We start from the raw sequence: 23,289 nt of genomic DNA on the forward strand, positions 1-23,289 counted from the left end.
TGTCATTAATATGAAAATGACCGGTGAGGTTCTTTACATCCTTTTCTTTATTTTATTGTGCTAAGTCTTAGAAATCTGATGTGAGTTTTACACCTGATTCAGAGCTGCTGCATTTCAAGTGCTCAGAAGCCACATGTGACCAGTGGCTACCACGGGGGACAGCACAGGTTTGGAACACGTACTTCGGAGTTGTCACACCCAGTAGGCAAGGGGGCTGAGGTCATTGCACACCGGCCGCCATCAGTCATTGGTCGAGAGCTGCTATGGGCCTTTAGGGACTCTATTCTTTGGCACTCTGCCAGCCTGCAGAGGAAAGTCCTCCAGCAAAAGATGGGGAGGCTGGCAGATGGAATTGCAGTCTGTGCAGGCCACAGTGGTGAGACCCCAGGGACAAGGGGAGAACCACCCATAGCCAATAGGCTACAATACTTTCACCTCGGTGCCTTATTATTTGTTAATTAATTACTTACAGCACTACCTGACACTGGTGACTCAAGATTACATGATTAGGTTCACTGGCCTAGAAGATCAACCCCAAACTGTGACATTCGAGATTCATGGGACTCTGGATGCCTCGTCTATATCCTACGTGCTTCTCACTTACCTTACTGTTAAGGATGCCTTTTCTTGCTCCTTTCCATATTATTTCAGAGTCACGTCCATCCTTTTATCTGTTATTTATTTCCTTCTGTGTCTGAAATCTACTTCCTGTTTCCACCCATGTGCTCCTCATCCTTTAAGACGTGGCTCAATTCCTACCTCTCTCAGGAATGTCTTATGGTAACTACAGTCCTACAGTGATTCCTTTACTTGGAATTTTTTTTTTTTTTTGCACCTTATTCTGCACCTGTTTCTTTGGCATGACTCATCTTCTCAGCTTTGTGGTATATGTCCTTCACGTCGTAATCAATTTGTCTGGTACTTTTGCACATATCCCTTCTAGGAAGACTTCAGATGAGCAAAAAAACCCACACCAGCGGCTTTATGGTTTTTTCACGTTTGTGATGTTAAGCACTTATAGTTGAAAACCTCTTGATAGTTGTCAACAAAGTGCCAAGGAGGAGGTTGCCCACAGGAGCTGCTAAAGGCATCCACAATCATTTCCAATTTCAAGGACGCTGTCTAGAGGAAACTAAGCACCTCGGAGAGCTTTTGTAAAGAGATGATACCTCCCGAGAGTCTAAATATTCTAGATGCCAACAAGGCAAACACAATTTCATTGCTCATCTTATCATAGCCAAAGAAGCTTCATGTGAATCTTAGTCTGTTTAATCACATTTTACTCTACTTTAGGAGCACTGATAACACAGGGAGGAACACCAGACCTCCCACGGGAGTGGGGAGGGCTGCCTGGCTTCACCGCTGTCTGCTGAGTGGCCGCAGGGACGCGGTTCACTCTCTGGCCTCTCTGCAAAATGATGACTCAAGCGAGTCCCCATCCAGCTGTCAAATTCCATTTCTGATTTTATGATGTCTACCCATTTGTAAGAATAGGAAGCATTGTCTGTGATTATAATTTGCAGTGGCTATAATTTATATCCGTGCTTTTATGACACATTGTTGAGGATATCTGTGATTTGTTGGATGCTGAATCCTTACTCAGGAATGCTGCCCCCAGTTTTGACATATGGGAGAATATGATCTGCTTCACAATGCCCTTCTTAATATGATTTCCATGAGTGGAAAACTAAGGATTCCGTGTGTGTGTGTGCGCACACGTGTGTGTGTGTCTGTATAATCAAGCTTAGCAACAGTTTTGTTGGAAGAGCTGTCTTGCCATTGCTGTAGGACTCATGGTTCGTTTGCCTCCTCAGTAATACTTTGCCAAATACCCCCACCCTCCCCTCCCCTCCCCTCCCTGACCTGAAGAATCCCTTCTTTGTACTCTCATCGCATAGGGGAACCCCTAGGAAGGTTTTTGGGTCAGCACTTCACACGTGTTGATGTTAACTCATGTCTTATGTGTTTGTCCCCTCTATTAGAGTGAGAACTCCTTGGGGTCTGGGACCTGTACCCTGATGCCTATGTTGAGAATATAGTTTTAAAAAAAATTGTGGGTGGATGGATGGATGGACGGATGGATGGATGGATGGATGGTTAGAAGAAAGGGAGGGAGGGAAGTGGATGAAAGAGTGAAGGCAGGAATTAAAAATGGATGGACTTGGCTGTCCTATACTATTATCCTGGTTGTCATTATTAAGTATAGCTGTGGGTGGCAAGTACATGATCAGTAAGGATAATGATGTAACAGGTTTTTAAAACTTAAGTGCCGTTGACTAGAATGCACTTGATTAACTCCCACATTAACATCCTTTACTCAGGCTAGATTGAAGCTAGCAGTAAAAGAAAATGAAAGTGCTACATTTTATGTAAGACATTTTATGGAAGGTAGATTATAACCACAAATATTTAAATAAGGTCACAGCTTTTATCTTTAAGACTTAAGGAAAATCTAAAATGATCCAGTGGATAATTAATAATTAAGCACGCTTAAGCTACTTTGGTTTCTTCCCTTAGCACCTTCTCAAAAATTACTTGCATAAAATTGTTTGCTTGATGGTAGAGGGAAAAGCATTTACCTCAGTGGCCTTAGTCATTCAGTATATGATGACTGATATGGAAATGTATTGCATTTACCCAATAAGGAATTCGGAATGGGATGCACTCTTATTTTTTTTTGAAGTAGGCTCCATGCCCAACATGGGACTCAAACTCAAGATCCTGAGATTAAGCGTCGTGTGGCACTCACTCTTACCGTATGGTGACGAGTGAGGTCAGAGAAGAGGTTCTACAGTGACTCTTGGGCACCACACAGCTACCGAGATGGCAGCAGTAACATCAAATCAATGCTAAACTTAAATATAAGCCCAAGGTGCTGCAAGATGTATTAGAGCAGTTACATATGTTATTTTTTATAAGAGATGAGCAGTATATTTCCATCGGGCTGTATGTGTGCTGTAAGATAAGCTTTATAGAAACTGTACGATTTGTGTCATATGTTGACTGTTATTAGTAACACTTTCCACATAAGAATACACCAGTGATTGGTGTACAAAGTGATATGACTCATGTAAAAGACTGCAGAAGCAAATTAGAATTCATGGGAAAATTTCTCAGGGAATAAGATTTCCTGAAAATAAGAAGGGTGGTTCTTTAATAACTAAGCACCCATGGGATGTTTGGCAAAAACCCCTGTGCTCGATTGTCTTACTCCTTCAGTCCTGTCAAAGGGATTGGTCTTCATGGAGTTCTGTTCCTTGTTAGACGCCATCAAAAGCCATTTCTTGCCAAAGCCCTTCCCGACTGAGATGGAGTTTATGTAAGAGCTGTGGCTCAGACAACCTTCATGTCAAAGGGAGCTGGGCATTAATGCTAGCTCAGCCACTGCATGGCTCTGTGACCTTGACCGAAGTGGGTTCCCCTTTGGGGTAGGGAGGCTCATCTTCAACTGTAAAATACAAAGATTGAGCTGTTGAGCTCTTGTGGGAACGTTGGGCATTTCCATTCATTCATCAATTCCATAAGGTTCACTGGACACCTGCTATGTGCCAGGCACAAGTCTTGAGTCTCGAGGACTTCACTGATGACCAAAACCAGACCAGGGTCCTTGCCTTCTGGGGCTTAGATTTTAATTGGGAAGAGAGATTTCTTAATCAAATAGCCACACAAATAAATGTGTCATCCCAACCTTGGTAAGTGCTGTGAAGGACTGACAGAGCACATGGGCTGGAGGGGTTTATAATAGGGAGATTTATTCTCCCCCAGGAGAGAGATCAGAAGGGGCTTGCAGTGGAAGGGGGGGCGGGCTTTGAAGGCCTAGGAGGTGCTGTGTTCAAAGCCCAGCACAGCTCCTCGGCCAGCCTCTATCTCTGCTTCTCGATTTCCTCACTTCTAAAAATGGGACTAACGTCAGGACCCGCTCGCTCGCAGCGTTGTAAGGTTTCAGAAAGTTGACATGTTTCAAAGCACCCAACACCAGGCAAATTACATTTCATTTCATTTCATTTCTAAGAATAGTTTTGGGGGCGCCTGGGTGGCGCAGTCGGTTAAGCGTCCGACTTCAGCCAGGTCACGATCTCGCGGTCCGTGAGTTCGAGCCCCGCGTCGGGCTCTGGGCTGATGGCTCAGAGCCTGGAGCCTGTTTCCGATTCTGTGTCTCCCTCTCTCTCTGCCCCTCCCCCGTTCATGCTCTGTCTCTCTCTGTCCCAAAAATGAATAAACGTTGAAAAAAAAAAAAAAATTTAAAAAAAATAAAAAAAAAAAAAAAAAGAATAGTTTTGGAAGCAGAGACGTACTATTTTATACATAGGTTTTCAGCTGTGGAGAAAGAGCAAAACCAGCTTTCAGGCTCCCCTTTTTAAAGAAGTCTGAGTTCACATTCCACCCTGGAAGGCGCCTGGCTTCCCTTCATCATGGAGCCATGTTAGAATCACTTGACTGGAAGCCCAGGGACGACCTCGCTCGCCTGATTAAGTGACAGAGGCCCAGGCTCCAGGGGCTGGAGAAGGTGAGACATCCCAGGCCTGATCTCTTGCCATTGACACGTGAGGAAAGGAGGCTGATCACAAACAACAAAATGGGAACGAGGAGGCAGCTCCCTGCCCCCACGGTCCTGTGCTCTTCTATATTGTTTCTCTGTGTTCCATTTGGAAACTGGCTACTTTCTGAGGCGACTGGGCTACCTGTGAGTGCGTATGCAATTCCTTCTTGAGAGAAAGCAAGCTTATCAGTCCCTCATAACTCCTCAAGGCCTGAGGATTACTTCTGTAATCTCACAAAAGCAAACAGGAGGACAGAAATAACCCATCAGTCGTTAAAAATTAAAATGGCCAACAATAATAAATCATTGCCGCAATAGCGTCGGGTCAGGGTCTTAATTTATTGGAGGCCACTCAAGAATTTGAAGCTTTTTTTCTGAGTTAATTTTCCACATCTTGTTTGGATCCTTAAAGCTCGTGCTTCCAAAAGCAAGGCCATCAGATCTCTCGGTGCACATGTTAATTCTTGCTGATGCAGGAAAGTGAGGCCTTGTCCTCATGGCTGGGTAATGAGGATTGCTCTCCACAAAAGTCTGTACTTCAAAGTATTATAGCCTACTGAGATTTTGGATCTTTCTCTTCTCCTTCATGCTATATTCACCATATTAATGCTTACAAACAACAATAAACATGTGCTGGTTATGCAGAAAAGGAATTTATTGGAAGGCTATGGGCCAGTTTGGAGCATAGGCAGGAAGCCTGCAGAACCAATGGGGACAGGAAACAGGGGAGATAAGGCTTAGCTCAGGATGTCACCTCAACATCTCAGGAGCCACCTCAGATGATCTCAGAGGGCCCTGGTGGCTGTCTTTGAGAACCCCTCAAAATTCCTGGCCCTGGCTGGGAGCATCTGCGCATACTGAGGCCACATGACTGCATACAGTCAGGTGCCCACACTTCAGCTATCAAGAGGGGGAGAATCGGAGGGACTGCCCCTTTTCTTCTGATGTGCCCTTCCCATCTATCTTGAGATTCCTCCCAAACAGGAAGGTGTCATTTAATTATTATTATTTTATATTGTATTTTGTATTATTAAGTCATACATTCATATTATTATTTATTATTGTTATTATTATTTTGCTGAGCAGCCCAAAATACCAACTGTCCATTACACGAACCCGCATGAGCTTAATCACGTCATCCCTTAAGTGGTTGGCCAGAGATTGGCTACCGGGGTGAATTTACTTTGTCCACAGTGCGTGTCACATGATAGTCCGCCACCTCATATGTATCTTTGTCCCCATTGTCCTCGTCCCCTTGTCATCCCACTGACAGCCCACTCGCTCCCCCACTTGCCAGGGCTGCCATTTCCCTCCTCCTCTTCGCCCCTCAAACATTCCCTCCTCCTCCTCTCCCTTCCCAGTCTTTGACTCTACTTCTGTTTCCCTGCAAAATGGACGTAATCACAAAGGAGCCTCCACTTTGTTTCTAACACCCATCTACTAACGCATCTGTGCCATGGGCTCATTTCTCACCTGGTCCCATCTGGTCCCAGCCCCTCCATTTGTTCACCAGGCCATCCAGCAACTGTCCCCTCTGTGGTGCGTCCCTTCCCTTTATCGTGCAAATGTGCGACCATAGTTTCAATCTTGAAAAAGATGACGATTCCCTTGCGCCCACTCCCCACCCCCAGCCCTCATCCCATTGCTCTGCTCCCCATTACAGGAAACCAACTCCAAATGGCTGAGTATTCTCACTGTTTCCATCTGTTTGGCTATTCCGACACTTAAACCAATTCCAGGCTTCCATCCCTATCACTCCACTCAAGCAGCTCTTACTGAGATCACCAGTGAGCTTCAGGTGGCTAACTCCAGTGGCCAATCCTACTTCTTCATGTTATTTTGGCCTATCTGCCAACATTTGACAAAACAGGCGAAACATGTCTTCTGTGGCCACAGAGAGACCATCTCTCTTGCTTTTCCTCCTACCTCCCTTGTCATGCTTTTTCTTCACCTTGGTGGCTCCTCGCCATCTGCAGTTCCCACGTGTGAGACCTCTTCTCTGTCTACACTCATTCCCCAGTGATCGTATCCAGTCCATCCCAAATGTGTATCCCCGGCCTAGACCCTCCTTCAAGACGTATGCATCCAGCTGTCCAACACCTCTTCTTAAAGATCCAACGGTCATTTTGGGTTTTTTCTGCCGAACCTTCTACACTATGGCCTTTCCCATGTCAATGAATGACAATTCTTCCCTTCCACGTGTTGAACCTAAAATCCTTGCAGCCATCCTCGACGCCTCTCTTTCCCTAATACCCCTCATCCAATCAATCTGGAGCATAGTCTGTTGGCCATAACCATGGAAACACATCCAGGACACGACCTCTTCTCACAACCTCAGCTTCTACCACTGTGGTCTGAGCTGCCACCTGGTTTATTGCGAGAGCTTCCTAACCAGGCTCCCTGCTCACCCCTGACCACATACTCCATGGACCGTTCACATCACAGCCAGTGTGAGCCTTCAAATATGGAAGTCGGGTCACACCACTCCTCTGCTCAGAGCCCTGCAGGAGCTTCCTCTCAGAGTCAAACCAAGGTCCTTGTGAAGGTCCCACAGTGCCCCATATGCTCTGCCTGCCCCCACTCCCTTCATCTCTCTGAGCCCGTTTCCTTCCCCACACCCCTTTGCTCACTCCTCTTAGCCACTCTGGCCTCCTTGGCATGTCTTGAACATGCCAGGCCCGACTTTCCCTTGCTAGTTCCCAGATGTCTATGTATCTTGCTCCTTTTATGCCTTCAGGTTTCTACTCAGAGGTCACCTCACCAGTGAGCCTTCCCCAACTACCCTATTTGAAATCACAACCCACTCTCCCTTCCAATCTGACATTCTCCACCCTTCATACTCTCTGTGAATTTTCTCCACGTTCTGACCATGCTGTACGTTTGCTGCATTGTGTATGTTTTCTGTTTCCCTAAAGCCACACAAAGGCAAGACCTCTGTCCACTGTTCTTTCTTCTAGCACATACAGTAGTAGTGATTGGCATTTAGGTGCTCAAAAATACTTGAATGAGGGGTGCCTGGGTGGCGCAGTCGGTTAAGCATCCGACTTCAGCCAGGTCACGATCTCGCGGTCCGGGAGTTCGAGCCCCGCGTCGGGCTCTGGGCTGATGGCTCAGAGCCTGGGGCCTGTTTCCGATTCTGTGTCTCCCTCTCTCTCTGCCCCTCCCCCGTTCATGCTCTGTCTCTCTCTGTCCCAAAAATAAATAAACGTTGGAAAAAAAAATTAAAAAAAAAATACTTGAATGAATACATGACCGAATTCCATGTCCAGGGTATTAAATGTCTTATGATTTTCTGAGTTTGATGTGAGCCCCAGAAAAGCCTAGCAAGTTAGGCTGTTAGATGAGGAAACCAAGGTCCATGGGAGCTAACTGCTTACCCACGAATGCATGGCCAGTGAATGAGTTTCCTGGGACTTGTACTTCTGACCCTAGTGGAGTTTCTGCCCCCAACCCTCAGCTACCCTCTGATGCCTCATATGATGTTATGAAAGCTTCAGGGCATTCATTGCTGTTTATTGCTCATTGCAGTGTGGATGAGAAAACCCCATACCTAGCTTTGGGAGCTGTGAAGAATATCTCCCTAAACATCTCGATCTCAAACCTTGGGGATGACGCCTACGATGCCAACGTGTCCTTCAATGTTTCCCGTGAGCTCTTCTTTATCAACATGTGGCAGAAGGTAAGGAAGGCACCCCCGAAAGGGAGCCTTTGTTCCGTCTGGTGCGTTCTCTGACTTTCATCACAGCTTGGAACGTGCAGTGGTTCTGCAAAGCCTGTTTCATTATGTGGGGCATTATTTGGAACTCTGGGGATTTTTCCTCCTCCTGGACTTAGAAGGTGCGTTGGTGCAGCCAAAGAAGAAACCGTAGATACCTACAGGGTGCTGGAGCGATATCCATATCTAACACTGCCCCCCATCCATTTTGTCTCGTGGAACCCTCCCCCTCCTGTTTTGTCTCACCACTTCCCCAAACACTGGCATGTTCTAGAGAATTCCAGTTGTACATCGGTAGTTGCAAGGAACGAGATAAGAAATGAGGACAAATCGCTGCCTGTTATCACCACTGGTGCACTTGACTGTTTCCATGAAAGGGTCACGTATGTCAGCCTAAGCTTTGGCATGTTTATTTACGATATATTTGAGTGAATTGAGGAAATTAAATTACTTTCATGAAATGAGTAAAGTTTTCAGCATGAACTAATGTACTGGAATGAATTGAAGTTTAAGTAGAGTGACTCAGAAAGGAAAAAGCAGTTGGTATTCTCTCCTGTCCTGTAATCCAACTCAGTGAACCACCTATGGGAAGAAAGAAGAACAAGTCACCAGGAGGCAACAGGAATGAGTGGGCTCAGACAGACCTCGCCCTTCCTGGTGGTTGCTCTAACTCTTGACAGCAGTTTTGAAGGCAAATCTTGTCACTTTTCAACGTGTTTACAACATGGAACTGCAGTACCTTGACATCTGTGTTAAACAGAACCAAAATCACTTTCTGAGGAACAGTCGTGCCCTGCCCACAGAGGAGCACTGAGCGTGCCTTCAAGCCCATGGGAAAACGTCTGTTCAGACACAGATCCTGGCAAGCTCACCAGTTTTGACAGGATTACACCAACCTTGCCCAGCTTAGGGGGCACCTGAAGGCTATAGAGAGATCCGTAGTGATGGGGCTCCAAGAACTTTACAAGAGGTTATCACAAATCTCTGCTGCTTCATAGCTTTTAGGAACACCAGGGTTGGGAAGGTCACAAAAGCGATCAAGAAGGACTATGAGAAGGGCACACTTCCCATTCTCTGTAAGCTAGAATTGTCCTGGGGTAAGCCCAGTCAAGAGAGAACCAAGTATCTCTAGGGTTCTAGTATCTCTGGCTCCATACAGAATGTCTTTTATAGGATTTCCTGTGCTGTGCCATCGTCTTGTAGGGGGTGGATTTGGGGAAGGGGCAGACTCAAGGACAGATCTGTAAAACTCCTCTCTGGGTAACTGAAAGGATGTGGTTGGTGACGTGGGTCATTATGTTGCAGGTTCCTCTCACTTAGGACCCACCGGAGAAATTTCTTTCCGGCCTCAGAATTAGGAAGAGCTGTGTCTCCCCAAGTACCTTGGCTTATTTTTGCCTATAGACACAGTCATCCTTGTGACAAAGCTTTGTTCTGTCTGTTGTCTGCTACAAAGTTGAGAGTTGGCCCCGCTCTTTCGGTATATAGGATTTGGTAGTATTATTTCATAAACTGTATAACTGCCTATATCTCACTTTACTTCCTTCATCATAGGTTTCTTTTTAGCATGGAGGCTACATAATATTCTGTCATAAAGTATTCTATGGGATTACCCTTAAATTCCTGTTATGTAGATATTTCATTCTAGTTTTATTCTCTTTAATGCTGTGATGAGGGGCACCTAGGTGGCTCAGTCTGTTAAGCCTCTGGCTCTTGATTTCGGCTCAGGTCACGATCTCACAGTTTGTGAGATTGAGCCTCATGTCAGGCTCTGTGCTGAGCATGGACCCTGCTTGGGATTCCCTCTCTCCCTCTCCCTGTCTCCCTCTCTCTCTGCCCCAACCCTGCTCGTGTGCGTGCCTGTGTGCTTTCTCTCTTAAAATAAATATTTTTTTAAAAAATTGAAAAACAGGGGCGCCTGGGTGGCGCAGTCGGTTAAGCATCCGACTTCAGCCAGGTCGCTATCTCGCGGTCCGTGAGTTCGAGCCCCGCGTCAGGCTCTGGGCTGATGGCTCGGAGCCTGGAGCCTGTTTCCGATTCTGTGTCTCCCTCTCTCTCTGCCCTCCCCCGTTCATGCTCTGTCTCTCTTTGTCCCAAAAATAAATTTTAAAAAGTTGAAAAAAAAATTTAAAAAAAAATTGAAAAACAATACTGTGATGACTGTCTCTCACAGAGATTGCCCTGAACAAGTGATTTTATCTTTAGTCTTGTAACTATCTGGGGGATGGGCCACAGCAGTGATTAACCACCCACTATATACCAGGGGTTTCACACGCATCTTCCCATTCCCTCCTTACTGCGTAGGATCTGGGCACATCTGCCATATTGGAGGAATGCTGCAGGAGAGAAGTGAGGGAAGCAGGATGAGGCAGGGAAAGGGCTGAGTAAGGGGATGCTGTTGTAAAATGTAGCCTTAGTCTGAATGATAGGGTGGAAAGACGTGGAGGAATGCCCAAGAGCATTCCTCAGCAGAATCACTCAGCAGAATCGTCCCCTCTTGAAGTGGCAGGAGAGCACCATTCCCACCCTTGTATCATACTGACTACCTTGAGGAGTAGTAAGTAACCCCCCGGGCATTCTTGATGAGGGGCTCTAGTCAGGTGAGGACAGTGTACCTGGGAAGGCCACAGGTATGTCATTAGCTCCTATAGCCGATCATTTTTATCTCTTCTCCATCGAATCCCAATGAGCTTTGGCACAGGGAGCCCTGGTTTCAAATTGGCAGAGAGTTGACAAGGTTTCGGGGGCCCTTCTGGATGTGGGACGCATTAGCGTGAAAAGGTGGCAGGGTACAGAGACAGCACGTAGCTGCCGTGGGGGCAGGACTGTCTAGAAAAACAGGGAAGGTGACCCTCAATGTGATAGGAGAAGGTAAAGAAACAAAAATTCCTCTCCCATGACCACAACTGCACGTGGAAATGTAGATGGCATCACTCAGCCCAGAGCAAGATTCTAATAGCACCCAGATGGGTGGTACAAAGGAACCGAGAGAGCCCACCCACCCCACGTAGGCCTAACAGAACCAACATGGACCCTACAAAAAGGTTCTACCACATAAACTAAGACGAGTGTAACTCAGGACACAGAAGAAAAGCATACCCTTTAGAAAGATTATTAATAGAAAACAAAAGTAAATTTTACAGAGCACCCACTTTTGTTCTTGATGAAATTCAAGAAAAGTATGAGCATCACAAAAGATCAGAGAATAGAATGATAAACTGGGATGAAAAAGGAATGAACTGAGAGGCCAAAAAAATAAAGGTTGTAGATAGGATAAGGAAATATAATGAAACCAAGAAAGCAATGGCAGAATTAAAACGTGCTGTAATTAGGAAAGAGCAGAATTAGTAGTATGGAAATCTGATTCATTGCTGTACAGGACATATTTGAGATGGTCTCTGAGGATTCGGAGGAAAAAAAAAAGTCAGTGAAGAAGGATGAGGGTGAAAACTATACATGTAGAAGGTGGAGACTGGAGAATCAGCATAGATAAGTGGGTCCAGAATACTTGGAACAGAAGACATGAGTAGATACCAAAGAAGGATCTCCATTCTCTTGAATGGTCTCTGCAAATACCAGGCAAAAATACACAGCTTCACGAGATTTTTAATTTTCAAAATGTGAAAGTGATGCTACTGATACCTAACAGAAAACAAAGAAACCAATGTTCCATAGACTTCTTTAACAGTATTAAAAAGTCAGAGTAGGTTCTTGTCAATTAAGAATTCTATACCCAGCCAAGTTGCACTCCCTCGTGAAGGCAAAATGAAGACATCCCTGAATATGTGAGAATTCATAAAGTCTGTTAACTCTCCTAGTTTAGATTTCCCCAAAAGCAGACTCTGACACTATGACGTAGGTACAGGTGGTTTATTTGGGGAGTGATCTCAGGAGGCACGTTGTGGGAGCGGTGCGTTTAGATGGGGAAGGGATGAAAGCTAGGAAAGTGTGTGCTGATGAGCCATGGGGAACTTGGGCCGTGTCCTGCTGCAGACCTTCTCAGACAGTCTCTGTGGAACACGCTCTCAGAGTTACTCCCAGGGGTAAGGAAGCTGCTAGAGGATTTCTCCACCAACTTTTTTTTTTTTTTTGAGAGAGAGAGAAAGAGAAAGAGAGTACACAAGGGGCACCTGGGTGACTGAGTCCATTAAGCCTCTGACTTTGACTCAAGTCATGATCTCACAGTTCCTGAGTTTGAGCCCCGCATCAGGCTCTGTGCTGACAGCGCAGAGCCTGGAGCCTGCTTTGGCTTCTGTGTCTTTCTGTCTCTCTCTCTCTCTGCCCCCCTTCAAAAAAATAAACTTAAAAAAAAAAAAACATGCAAGCAGGGGAGAGGGACAGAGAGGGAAAGAAAGAGAAAGAGAGTGAGAGAATCTTAAGAAGGTTCCATGCTCTGTGTGGAGCCTGACATAAGGCTCCATCCCACAACCCCAGGATCATGACCTGAGCCAAAATCAATAGTGACTGAGCCACTCAGGTGCCCCAGATTTCTCCACCAACTCTCACCACTCATCCACAGAAAATCACTCCAAGGGCTTTAACACCCTGGAACTTCCAGCCTTCTCTGGCTATGAGCCACACTCCCTGGGGTGAGTGAACAATTCCAGCAGTGAGGAGTTGGAAGCCTCTGGCCCAGAGGGCACTGGCTTCAGGTGACCAACCCTTTGGTTAGTTCTAGGGAATGTGAGCAAGGCAGCATCTGCTTCAATAACTGTTGAAACTTTAATAAGCACGAAACTATTCCTGAGAAATAGGATACTTACAGATAAAGCACTCAAGAATAGAGTCGTCAAATAAAGTGTTAGGGCCAAAGAAATGTAGAAGTAAGAAAAAACAAATTTTGCAAACGTTTAAAATAGGAAGCAAATGTTAAAAAAAAAAAAAAAGATTTATTGCCCCAGTAAAGACATAATTGAAACAATTAACTTAAAAACTAAGACTGTAATATCAGTTGTACCGTACAAATTTGGGAAGAAACATAATCTCATCACTGTTGCTGCTTCACATTCTTCAGAAGGGAGTTTGGACTCCTCAGCTGTTGGTGAGAGGCCATTCTGAGCCGCCGCTTCCTGCCTCCCCTCTTCCCCAGCCTCGGTGTTCGCCATGCCCCACATACGCACTTGAATCCAGTTATAATTCAGTCCCAAAGCTGCCTTTATCCTAGAATTCCCTCCGCCCCCATTTTCTTCAGTGAACTGCCCTGCCCTCAGATCTCCGCTCCGATGCCTCCCCTGGCTGCATGGGTGATGTGGGTGGGTGGGTGGCTCTCCCTCTGTCCAAAGCCACAAGGCGGCTCGGGGCATAGGCCTCCAAGGTCTCCGGTCTTCTCTGTCATCACCCAGTTGGTGATGTATTCGTTTCTGAGACTGGACAAAACGTCTCCCCTAACACGGACTCTTCTGTCCTCTGTAACGCAGAACTGCTTCCAAAGATTCACGCTGGTTCTTTCCTGTAAGGGAAGACTGGTTACAAAAATGTGGGATGCACACTGGATAACCATCTGCTGGCTTTTCTCTCGCCTCCATCAAGCTAACGTGAAAACACTCCGTAAAACGGGGCTTCGTGTGCCGGTGGCCGCTCATTGGCTGGCACGTGCGGGTTGGCCGGGGCGCAGCCCACGGCGGTCGTGTGGTGGCCGTCTGTGAAGCCGTGTGCCGGGTCTCATAGGGATGGGGGAGGGGCACAGTGGAAAAGGAGAGTAAAGAACAACGGAGACGATGCGCTTGGAGCACATCTGCACCGCACAGCCCCAGGGTCACGTTCAGGTTAGATTCTGCGTGAGCGGCACCCCCGGAACACCACCCCACAGGCTACGTGGATGGTGCCCCCCCTCCGGAGTTGTACAGCCATGTGGCTGTGGGGTCAAGGGAAAGTTGAGTTTTAATTTCTCGCCGCGATGCCGCTCGGCACACAGCGGCTCTTCTTGCCTCCGTGGAACAGGAACGCATTTGTTCAGACAGCAGTCGTTAGGTACCTGCTAAGTGCCAGGGGCCGTACCAACGGCTGGGGGACCCAAAGACGAGTAAGGGCCGGTCCCTGCTTGCGAAGAACTCCTGGCCTAGTGGGGTGCGAGGCATGTCAGCAAACAGCACCGGAGGCCAACTGCTGTCCAGAGCACTGGGACATGACATGGCTCTGAAGCACGCGATGACCTACACCAGCTAGTCTCGGGTTGCCTGAAGCTCCCAGATAAGTGCTGGGGAAAGAGGACGGGCCTCCTCTGAAGAGTTGACATCAGCTGGTGCTGCCGCCACAGAGCTGGGATGGATGAGTGAGTTTATTCGGTGAAGGGGAGAGCTGGCTGGAGCCCCGTGAGGGGGCAGAGGAAGAGGGACAGGAGCGATCCAGCAAGGTGGAAAAAGGCTTTCCCGTGTGGGTCTAAGGGCCAGTGACGCTCCGAGTGGCAGCGTGGCCTCTGGACGTTTTAGGAATGCAGATGCCTGCTGTCCTATGCTGAAGTTGCTTGTCGGTTGGGTCTCTGGCGCTCAGGAATGCTTCATGTGGCCAGACAGATAAGCTCAAAGAAGAGGCCGGATGCGTGGTCACGTATCTTCATGGCAGTCAGTGCCTGTTAGGGCCCGCATGGGAACAGACAGGGACATGGACAGTTGTAAGCTTTAAGATAGTGCAAGGGTACTCCCAGGTGACCTTTGGGTCCCAAGGGGGTGTGGTGGCTTGCCACAGAGTTACAGAAGAGGTCGTGCTTGGTGAGAAAGAACGAGGAGGGGGTCCCTGACCTAGCACCCTCTGTAGCGTGAGTGCTCTCTTGGTTTGGATCTCCCGGACGCTGACCTTGAAGCAAGGAATTGAGGGCAGTTTGTTTGTTTGAGAGATGCAAGAAACACTGGGAGGGAAATGGAGCAGCGACAGACAGGTGGAGGCAGCTAATGCAGGGGGTGCTGTTCAACCAGCTGCCACAGTGGGCAGTGGGACTTCATCCCAGGACAACCCTGGGAAGCAGTGTAAAACCCAAACTTGGGGGCTGAGGCAGCTGGGGGAGTCAGTGGTTGAAGCTTTCTAGGAGCACGCATCCCCCAGACCTCTATCCTGTGCTGTGCGTGGCCAGAACAACCAACCTCATTCTGGAAAGTTCCATTCAAGCACAGGGTTGCAGCCGCTGGCAACTGGAAGTGGGGCGGGGCACCCTGAAAGGCGTAACACGTCTGTGTGAGGTTCCCCAGCACCTGTAGAGATGCCCACAGGGTTGGAAGCATTTGCAACCTAAACACCTCACTTTCTAGACTTCCAGAAGTCACAAGTTAGCGTAATGGAACTTTGCCCGGGTTCTAGCTCGAGAACTAGCGATGCACACCTCACGGTCTTACGGGAGTGGCGCAAGGCTAGTATTGTAAGTGGGACAAGGGGCCCGGGTGTGGGACAGTAGGAGGCAGGGAAGACTGTGGAAAAACGGGGCCTCATCCAGAGAGAGCAGGCCACGGTTCCCAGGTGGGAGTGAGGGCCGATGCAGCCAGATTTCCTACTTTTCAAGAAAAGCCAGAAGTCCACATTTTTATGTGAAATCTCATGACTTTGGCAGCTAATTAAAATGTTTTCTGAACATTGAATGGGCCAAACAAAACATATCCAACTGACTGCATCCAGTCTGTAGGCCACCAACTCGTGACCTCTGGCTTAGCTGTTTTCCATATGCTGTAGGCAGTTCTCCCGCCTGCCTGTTGTCACATGGATCTGTATCTGGGGTAGACCCTGGTGTGTGTGCAGGCGTGACTGCATTTCTCACCTGTCCCTGGGTGGCAGGTTAGCTAGCCAAAGAGATTGGAGTTTGGGGGTTCAAGTGTGAGTGTCTGCTTGGGGGGGAGGGAGGGTCAACTTACAGGTAGTATCCATAGCACTTTAAAGCCAATGATGTTCTCAAAACCCTTGCGCGATTGCAAGAGGCAGCCAAGCCGGGGGTTGTGCTTCAGAAATTCTTAGAAGTAACACAGCAAGCCGCCAAGGTGGGGGAGAGGGAAGGCGAGGCTCTCGCTCCCATCCCACGCAGATGCAGAAACTCAGCTCTGTTTCTTGCGCTCAGCGGGACCTTGAGCCAGGGGTCTTCTCTCTGTGACTCAGTTTCCTTCTCTGTGAAATGAGACGTGCTGAGGGTCAGATGACGTCTATGCAGACTACTCGTACATGATGCGCGGCTACCATGGCGGCCCCCGCCACCCACAAGCACCAAGTCTATAATTCATTCATTTACTCAGAAGGTATGCATTGGTCGCCTACTCCAGACCAAGATTACATGCTGAGGGGGAGGAGGGGAAAAAAGCGAGAATACTAGACGGTGCGCTGTCAGTCAGAAGGTGTTGACTCTTCCTTTTTTTTTTTTTTTAATGTTTATTTTATTTTGAGAGAGAGAGAGAGGAGTATGAGCGGGGAAGGGGCAGAGAGGGAGGTTAGAGAGAAACCCAAGCAGGCTCCGTGCTGTCAGCACAGAGCCCAACACGGCTTGAACCCTTGAACCATGAGATCACGACCTGAGCCAAAATCAAGAATTGGACGCTTAACCCACTGACCCAGCCAGGCGCCCAGACTCTTCCTTTTAAACTGAAAATCAAGGGGCGCCTGGGTGGCGCAGTCGGTGAAGCGTCCGACTTCAGCCAGGTCACGATCTCGCGGTCCGGGAGTTCGAGCCCCGCGTCGGGCTCTGGGCTGAAGGCTCAGAGCCTGGAGCCTGTTTCCGATTCTGTGTCTCCCTCTCTCTCTGTCCCTCCCCCGTTCATGCTCTGTCTCTCCCTGTCCCAAAAATAAATAAACGTTGAAAAAAAAAAATTTAAAATAAATAAATAAATAAATAAACTGAAAATCAAGACCTGTGGTCTTAACAAAGGGATTGCAGGAGTGTGTGTGCATGGGCGTGTGCCTTCATAACATCAAAAAATATAGCTAGTGTTAAACTGAACATATTTTTATATTTAATTAGTTACCTTTATTTAAAAAATTGAAATTACATGAAAATAATGGAAAATTTGGTGTATATGTGTGTGTGTGTAAATATACATATATGTATATGTGTAAATATATATGTATATGTATATGTGTAAATATATATTTACACGTGTATATGTGTAAATATATATATCAGTTAAGTGGGCTAACTTTTGTAGTCCCCATTTGTTTGCTTTTTTGTTTTTAATTTTTTTTTTCAACGTTTTTTATTTTATTTCTTTTTTTGGGGAGAGAGACAGAGCATGAACGGGGGAGGGGCAGAGAGAGAGGGAGACACAGAATCGAAAACAGGCTCCAGGCTCTGAGCCATCAGCCCAGAGCCTGACGCGGGGCTCGAACTCCCGGACCACGAGATCGTGACCTGGCTGAAGTCGGACGCTTAACCGACTGCGCCACCCAGGCGCCCCCCCATTTGTTTGCTTTTAATAATGCCTATTGATTGGGGCGCCTGGGTGGCTCAGACGGTTGAGCATCCGACTTCAGCTCAGGTCATGATCTCAGAGCTCGTGAGTTCGAGCCCCGTGTCGGGCTCTGTGCTGACCGCTCGGGGCCTGGAGCCTGCTTCTGCTTCTGTGTCTCCCTCTCTCTCTGCCCCTAACCCACTCGCATTCTGTCTCTGTCTCTCTCAAAAATAAATAAACATTAAAAAAAATTTTTTTAATAATGCCTATTGATTTTTTTCTTCATTACTATTTGCCGAAGTGTTAGAATTTTTGGTTTGGGGATGTCGACTTTTTAAAATCCAAGATCTATAACGGTTCAAATGTGTGATATATGTGTGATGACTATCAGAGTTTAGAGAATGAGGAAAATACTGGACTCCCGAAACAATGTAGGGCTAGGCCCGGAGTCTTTAGGCAGCGAGAGTGATAAATTTGGAGGGTGATGGGGGGTTCGTGGGGTCTGGAGCCAACGAGCAAGAAAGAATTCTTGAAGATGTCTTTGGTGCAAAAAGGTGATTTTATGAAAGCGTAGGGACAGGACCTGGAGGCAGGAAGAGCTGCACTGAAAGTGTGGGGGGCGGGGCGGGGGGGTGACCGTTTCATGGAGTCAGAGACAAAGTAAAGAGGGAGTTTCCAGAGAGACGTTCATGTGCTAAAGACTTACTGGAGGCCTAGCTGTTGTCAATCTAAGGTTGTTTTTCTCTCTAGCAAAGCATTAACCGTAAGATTGTAGGGAGTTCCTGGACTTGAGGCTGTGGATAGGATTGCCTTTTTCTTAACCATTTGCTTTTTGTTTTGTTTTGTCCTTTCCTGTTTTGGGTAGCCGGGGGTGTCCAAGGAATATCACACATGTCCCACCTAGGGAGGGGGGCGGTGCTAGCTTGTGCTTGCCCCTTAGCCTGCATCATGGTCCCTCATCAGAGAGGACCGACCCAAAGGTCTGCAGGCCCAGTGAAGCCTGGTGGGGGGACTCCAGCATTTTTATATGGACTAAGGAAACAGAAGAGAGGACAGAAGTTTGTGACATGCTGGAGGAAGAACCAAGAAAGAGCAAACAGACCAGGGAAGACCGGTGAGACTCAGTCTTGGGATTGCCGGAAGGAAAGAGACCAGTAAGGAAACAGTAGAGTCCTGAATCCCACTGGGAAAATGGAGACCTACCACTTACAATGCCTTTTAGAGCTTTCTGCCCTTTCAAGTTCATAAGAAACATAGTTAGTGCCCGGCCCCGGTTGTTTGTAAGTCACTGAATCCACTGACACACTGGTCTCACTTTCTAACCTCCCTGAGAGACTGAGGTAGAGAAGTGGGCACTGGGCCCTTCTGTCTCCTCCCACGACAGGGCCCAGCGTGGGAAGCCTGATGATGTCCATTAGAAGTGGTGTGAAGGAAAGCTTAGTTTTGCTCTTTCTGAGGAGTGCTTTGCATTCCAAATTAAACTTGGCCTCTGAGTTGAAAGCACCAGGTCAGCTTTTGTGGCATTCAATGGCTCGTTCTTTATGACAAAGGCAGAGAGGGCTCATAAGTTTGTTTTTCTTGTAAAGTGATTCTTCCAGTTTGTTTCCACCTTTACCACAGAAAGGCCTTCTCTCAGGGGCTTCTCTCTTCTCCCTTTCAAGGCAAACCACTCAAGATGGCGCCAGGCGATAAAAATGATCCCTTTTCTAACCCAAAGAAGAGTGGGAAAGATTAGGGACTTACATGTTTGTATGCCTTTATATTTGTGGGAGTGCCCTGGCCTGTTCTCAGATAGAAGTTTGCACACAGGAACTGCACCTGCACCAAGGAACACGACGAGATGTCTTCTGTGGAGCTGGGAAGGCCAGCATCGCGTCAGGAAGGGTTTCCAGGCAGGAGCGTGAGTGGCGTGGCCGTTGGTGTGAGCACATTTCAAAGAGCCTGCCTTCCCTCTGCGGCTGCTCTCCTTCACGGCAGGAACTGATTTTCATTGTGTTCTGCTTTCTCCCGTCTCTTGTCAAGTTAATAGTCGCCCCGAGTAAAATGCAACCCTTAGATGTTTATAGTCATCTTGGCCCGGCCATTAAGATGATGAATGAACTTGCTTCTTGCCCTTGTAAGGGAGGCCTGAGGGTGGATATCGATACTCAGAAAATAATAAGTCTTTTCCGCCCCTTTTCTGTTTTTAATCCAGTGCCCCAAGCCCCTCGGTGACTTTACCTTGAACTTCCTGCATAATGCCAGGCAGAAAAAACTCACCGGGTTCCAAGCCTATCTGTGGCTCTGACACAGCAGCGAGTTCTTTTCCTCTTTCTTCCCTTGTCGGTCTTCCCCATCCCGCTTGCCGAGGGTAAATCCCAAGTTCCCTAGTGCCTTTCCCGTTTCTGAGCTCTTTCTGCTGGTTGCTGCCCTACCTCCTGGAGAGGACAAGAGTGGGTGGTAGGGAGCAGGTACCCTGAGGCCAGGTTCCTAGTTCCTCACCTGGATTACTTGGCCTTGCGGCCAGGTCAGAGATTCTAACCCCTGGAGAAATTGTGCCTGAGAGCCAGCCTGGGCCCTTCCTGCCCCAGTCGGCAGTGAGAGGTGATAGAAAAACCCAGATGTCCATTTCCCATCACAACGTGGCCTCGGTGTTCCACGGTGGGGCTCGTTTTTCACATATATGAAAAGCTTCATTTGTGTATTCACTGTGTTTGGGAGGAAGGCTACGTTTTGCTTTAGAAATGTCAACAGAGCCTTAGCTACAACAAGGATCAATTAAGAAGGACGTTTCCCAGAGCTGCAGGACTTGGGTAGATCTATGGGGGGAGGGGTTATTTTAGAAAACATGTGTTAAACCTCTGGATTTTTTTTCTAATGAATTGAAAAACAGCAATTTAATAATTTCCTCTTCTAAGGGGAAGGAGAGTCTTGGATTTTAAATCTTTTTCATAAAGCAGTGCAACACCTCTTAAAAGGAAAGCCATGAAAATGGACTGCTAAGCCAAGGCAAACAAAAGAAAACGAAAAAGATTAAGGAGAACAAGGGTGCCTCAGGCTGGGTTTCCCTGAAGCAGACGCAGAGGGAGTGGGGAAGCGGGACAGGGCAGGGGTGATCTCAGGCTCAGGGCTGCAGAGGGTGGCCTCTGCCTGATCCTGCAGGGGAGCTGGGAAGTGTGAGTCCCACCTCAGCGAAGTCCTTGTCGAGGTCAGGAAGCTGGGCTTTTGTTCCCCCATGGCACCAGTCATTGGTTAAGGGCCCCTACTGAGGGATCAAAGTCCCAGCACTTTCGCCCTCTGTGGGTGAGGTGTGGACATAGTGGTCCAGTAGCCTGAGGGCAAGCCTCCAAGGAAGACCCACAGATGCTGGCTCTTGGAAGAAGACACGTACTGGAGCCAGAAGGTGGACACCTAGACGGGGTCCTAGGGGATCTGGTGGAACCCTGAAAGTGTTTGCTATAGTAGGATTGCCACTGACTGGTGTTCTTTGCGTCCTGAAGGCTGTGTTATAAGCATATTGACAAAGATCCAGCTCTTGACGTGTGTGTGTGTGTGTGTGTGTGTGTGTGTGTGTGTGTGTGTGTGATATTCTCATGTGATAATGTCAGTGGCACACAGGATATTTCTGCGAGCATCTGAATTTGGGAACAAATATATATGCCCTTGGAATTTCACAGAGAACGTGAATACATAGCTACGTCCTGTTAAGATCCAACTTGCCAGAACTGTCATTTCATCCCTTTGAGGCCAGACTTCCCAGTAGCCTCGCTGCTTCCTGATGGCCACTTACCCAGGCACCTGAGTGTAACTGGCCAGCCTGTCCTCTACCCTAGGCAGATGGATTAAACCACTGATTTTGAAAATAGTTAGGAATGTGTTTGGCTGCATGTAACAGAAAGGCCAACTTTTAGCAGCCGATCCTAATGGGACTTTTCTTTTGTAAAGATAAATCCGGAAGTGGTCCGTCCAGGATTGGGAAGCAACCGTGTGATGCCATCAGGAAACCTAGTTCCTTTGGTCTTTCCGCACAGCCTTCCTTCATGCATGTTGTTTCCTGGTTTCCACTTCCAACACCGCAGCTGCAGTAAGACGAGGAAAGAGAACAGCCCTGCCCCCTTTTATTTATTTTTTATTTTCTTTTCAATAGCTAACATACAGTGCTATGTTGGTTTCAGGTGTGCAATATGGTGATTCCACACTTCTATAAATTACTCAGTGCTCATCGTGATAAAGACTCTTAATCCCCCCTTTTACCTATCTCCCGACCCCCCCTCACATCTGGTGACCACCAGTTTGTTCTTTATATTTATGAGTCTGGGGGTTTTTTTGGTCTCTTTCTCTTTTTTAATTTGTTCGTTTGTTTTGCTTCTTAAATTCCACATATGAGTGAAATCCTATGGTATTTGTCTTTCTCTGATTCACTTATTTTGCTTGGCATTATATTCCCTAGATCTATCCATGTTGTTGCAAATGCAAGATATCATCCTTTTTTATGGCCAGGTAATATTTTATTATGTAAAAATATTTATAATCTCTACCCATTCATCTATCAGTGGACACTTGGGTTCCTTTCACAATTTGGCTGTTGTAAATAATGCTGCTACAAACATAGGGGTGTGTGTATCTTTGCGAATTAATGTTTTTGTATTCTTTTGGCAAATACCCAGTAGTGGGATTACTAGATCATATGGTAGTTCTGTTTTTAATTTTTCGGAGAAACCTCCATATTGTTCTCCACAGTGGCTGCACCAGTTTGCATTCCCACCAACAGTGCACGAGGGTTCCTTTCTCTCCACATCCTTGCCAACACTTGTTGCTTCTTGAGTTTTTTATTTTAGCCATTCTGACAGATGTGGGGTGGTTTTGATTTGCATTTCCGTGATGATTTGTGATGATGGACATCTTTTCATGTGTCTGTTGGTCATCTGTATGTCTTCTTTGGAGAAACGTCTGTTCGTGTTCATTTTTTAAATGGATTATTTGGGGTTTTTTGGTGTTGAGTTGTATAGGTTCTTTATATATTTTAGATACTAACCCTTTGTTAGATATGTCATTTGCAAATATCTTCTCCCATTCAATAGACTGTCATTTCGTTTTACAGGTTGTTTCCTTTACTGTGCAGAAGCTTTTTATTTTGAAGTAGTCCCAACAGTTTATTTTTGCTTTTGTTTCCCTGGCCTCAGGAGACATATTTTTAAAAATGTTGCTTTGGCCAATGTCAAAGAAATTATTGCTTGTGCTCTCTTCAAGGATTCTGATAGTTTCAGGTCCCACATTTAGGTCTTTAATCCACTTTAATTTTTGATGGTGTAATTAATTTTTTTGTTTGTGATGCATTTTTTATGGTGTAAAAAAGTAGTCCAATTTCATGCTTTTGCGTGTAGCTGTCCAGTTAGGCCTGCCCCCCTTTTTCTTTTTTAATTTTTTAACGTTTATTTATTATTGAGAGACAGAACATGAGCATGGGAGGGGCAGAAAGAGGGGGAGACACAGGATCCAAAGCGGGCTCCAGGCTCTGTGCACAGAGCCTGATGCGGGGCTTGAACTCACAAACCACGAGATCATGACCTGAGCCAAAGTCGGACGCTCAACCGATTGAGCCACCCAGGCGCCCCAAGCCTGCCCCCTTTTAAATAGCTTTCCTGAAGCTCCACTTGGCATTTTCCATGTGCCTCTCGTTGGCCAGAACCCTGTCACATGTC

General features: G+C 46.9%; 1 protein-coding gene across 5 annotated transcripts in view; it reads left to right on the forward strand.

Annotated features, from left to right (window-relative positions):
• ITGA9 (integrin subunit alpha 9) overlaps window positions 1–23,289 on the forward strand; it is a 368,133-nt gene that overhangs the window by 204,361 nt on the left and 140,483 nt on the right. For all 5 annotated transcript variants that reach the window (XR_007155622.1, XR_007155623.1, XM_047875114.1 and 2 more), the window contains exon 18: window positions 8,069–8,219. Coding sequence is in view for 3 of the 5 variants with exons in the window: in XM_047875114.1 (XP_047731070.1) it covers window positions 8,069–8,219 (151 nt within the window). In the remaining 2 variants the exon portion in view is untranslated. The remainder of the gene's footprint in view (window positions 1–8,068; window positions 8,220–23,289) is intronic.

This window comes from Prionailurus viverrinus, chromosome C2 (genome assembly GCF_022837055.1).
Source record: "Prionailurus viverrinus isolate Anna chromosome C2, UM_Priviv_1.0, whole genome shotgun sequence".
NCBI lineage: Eukaryota > Metazoa > Chordata > Mammalia > Carnivora > Felidae > Prionailurus > Prionailurus viverrinus.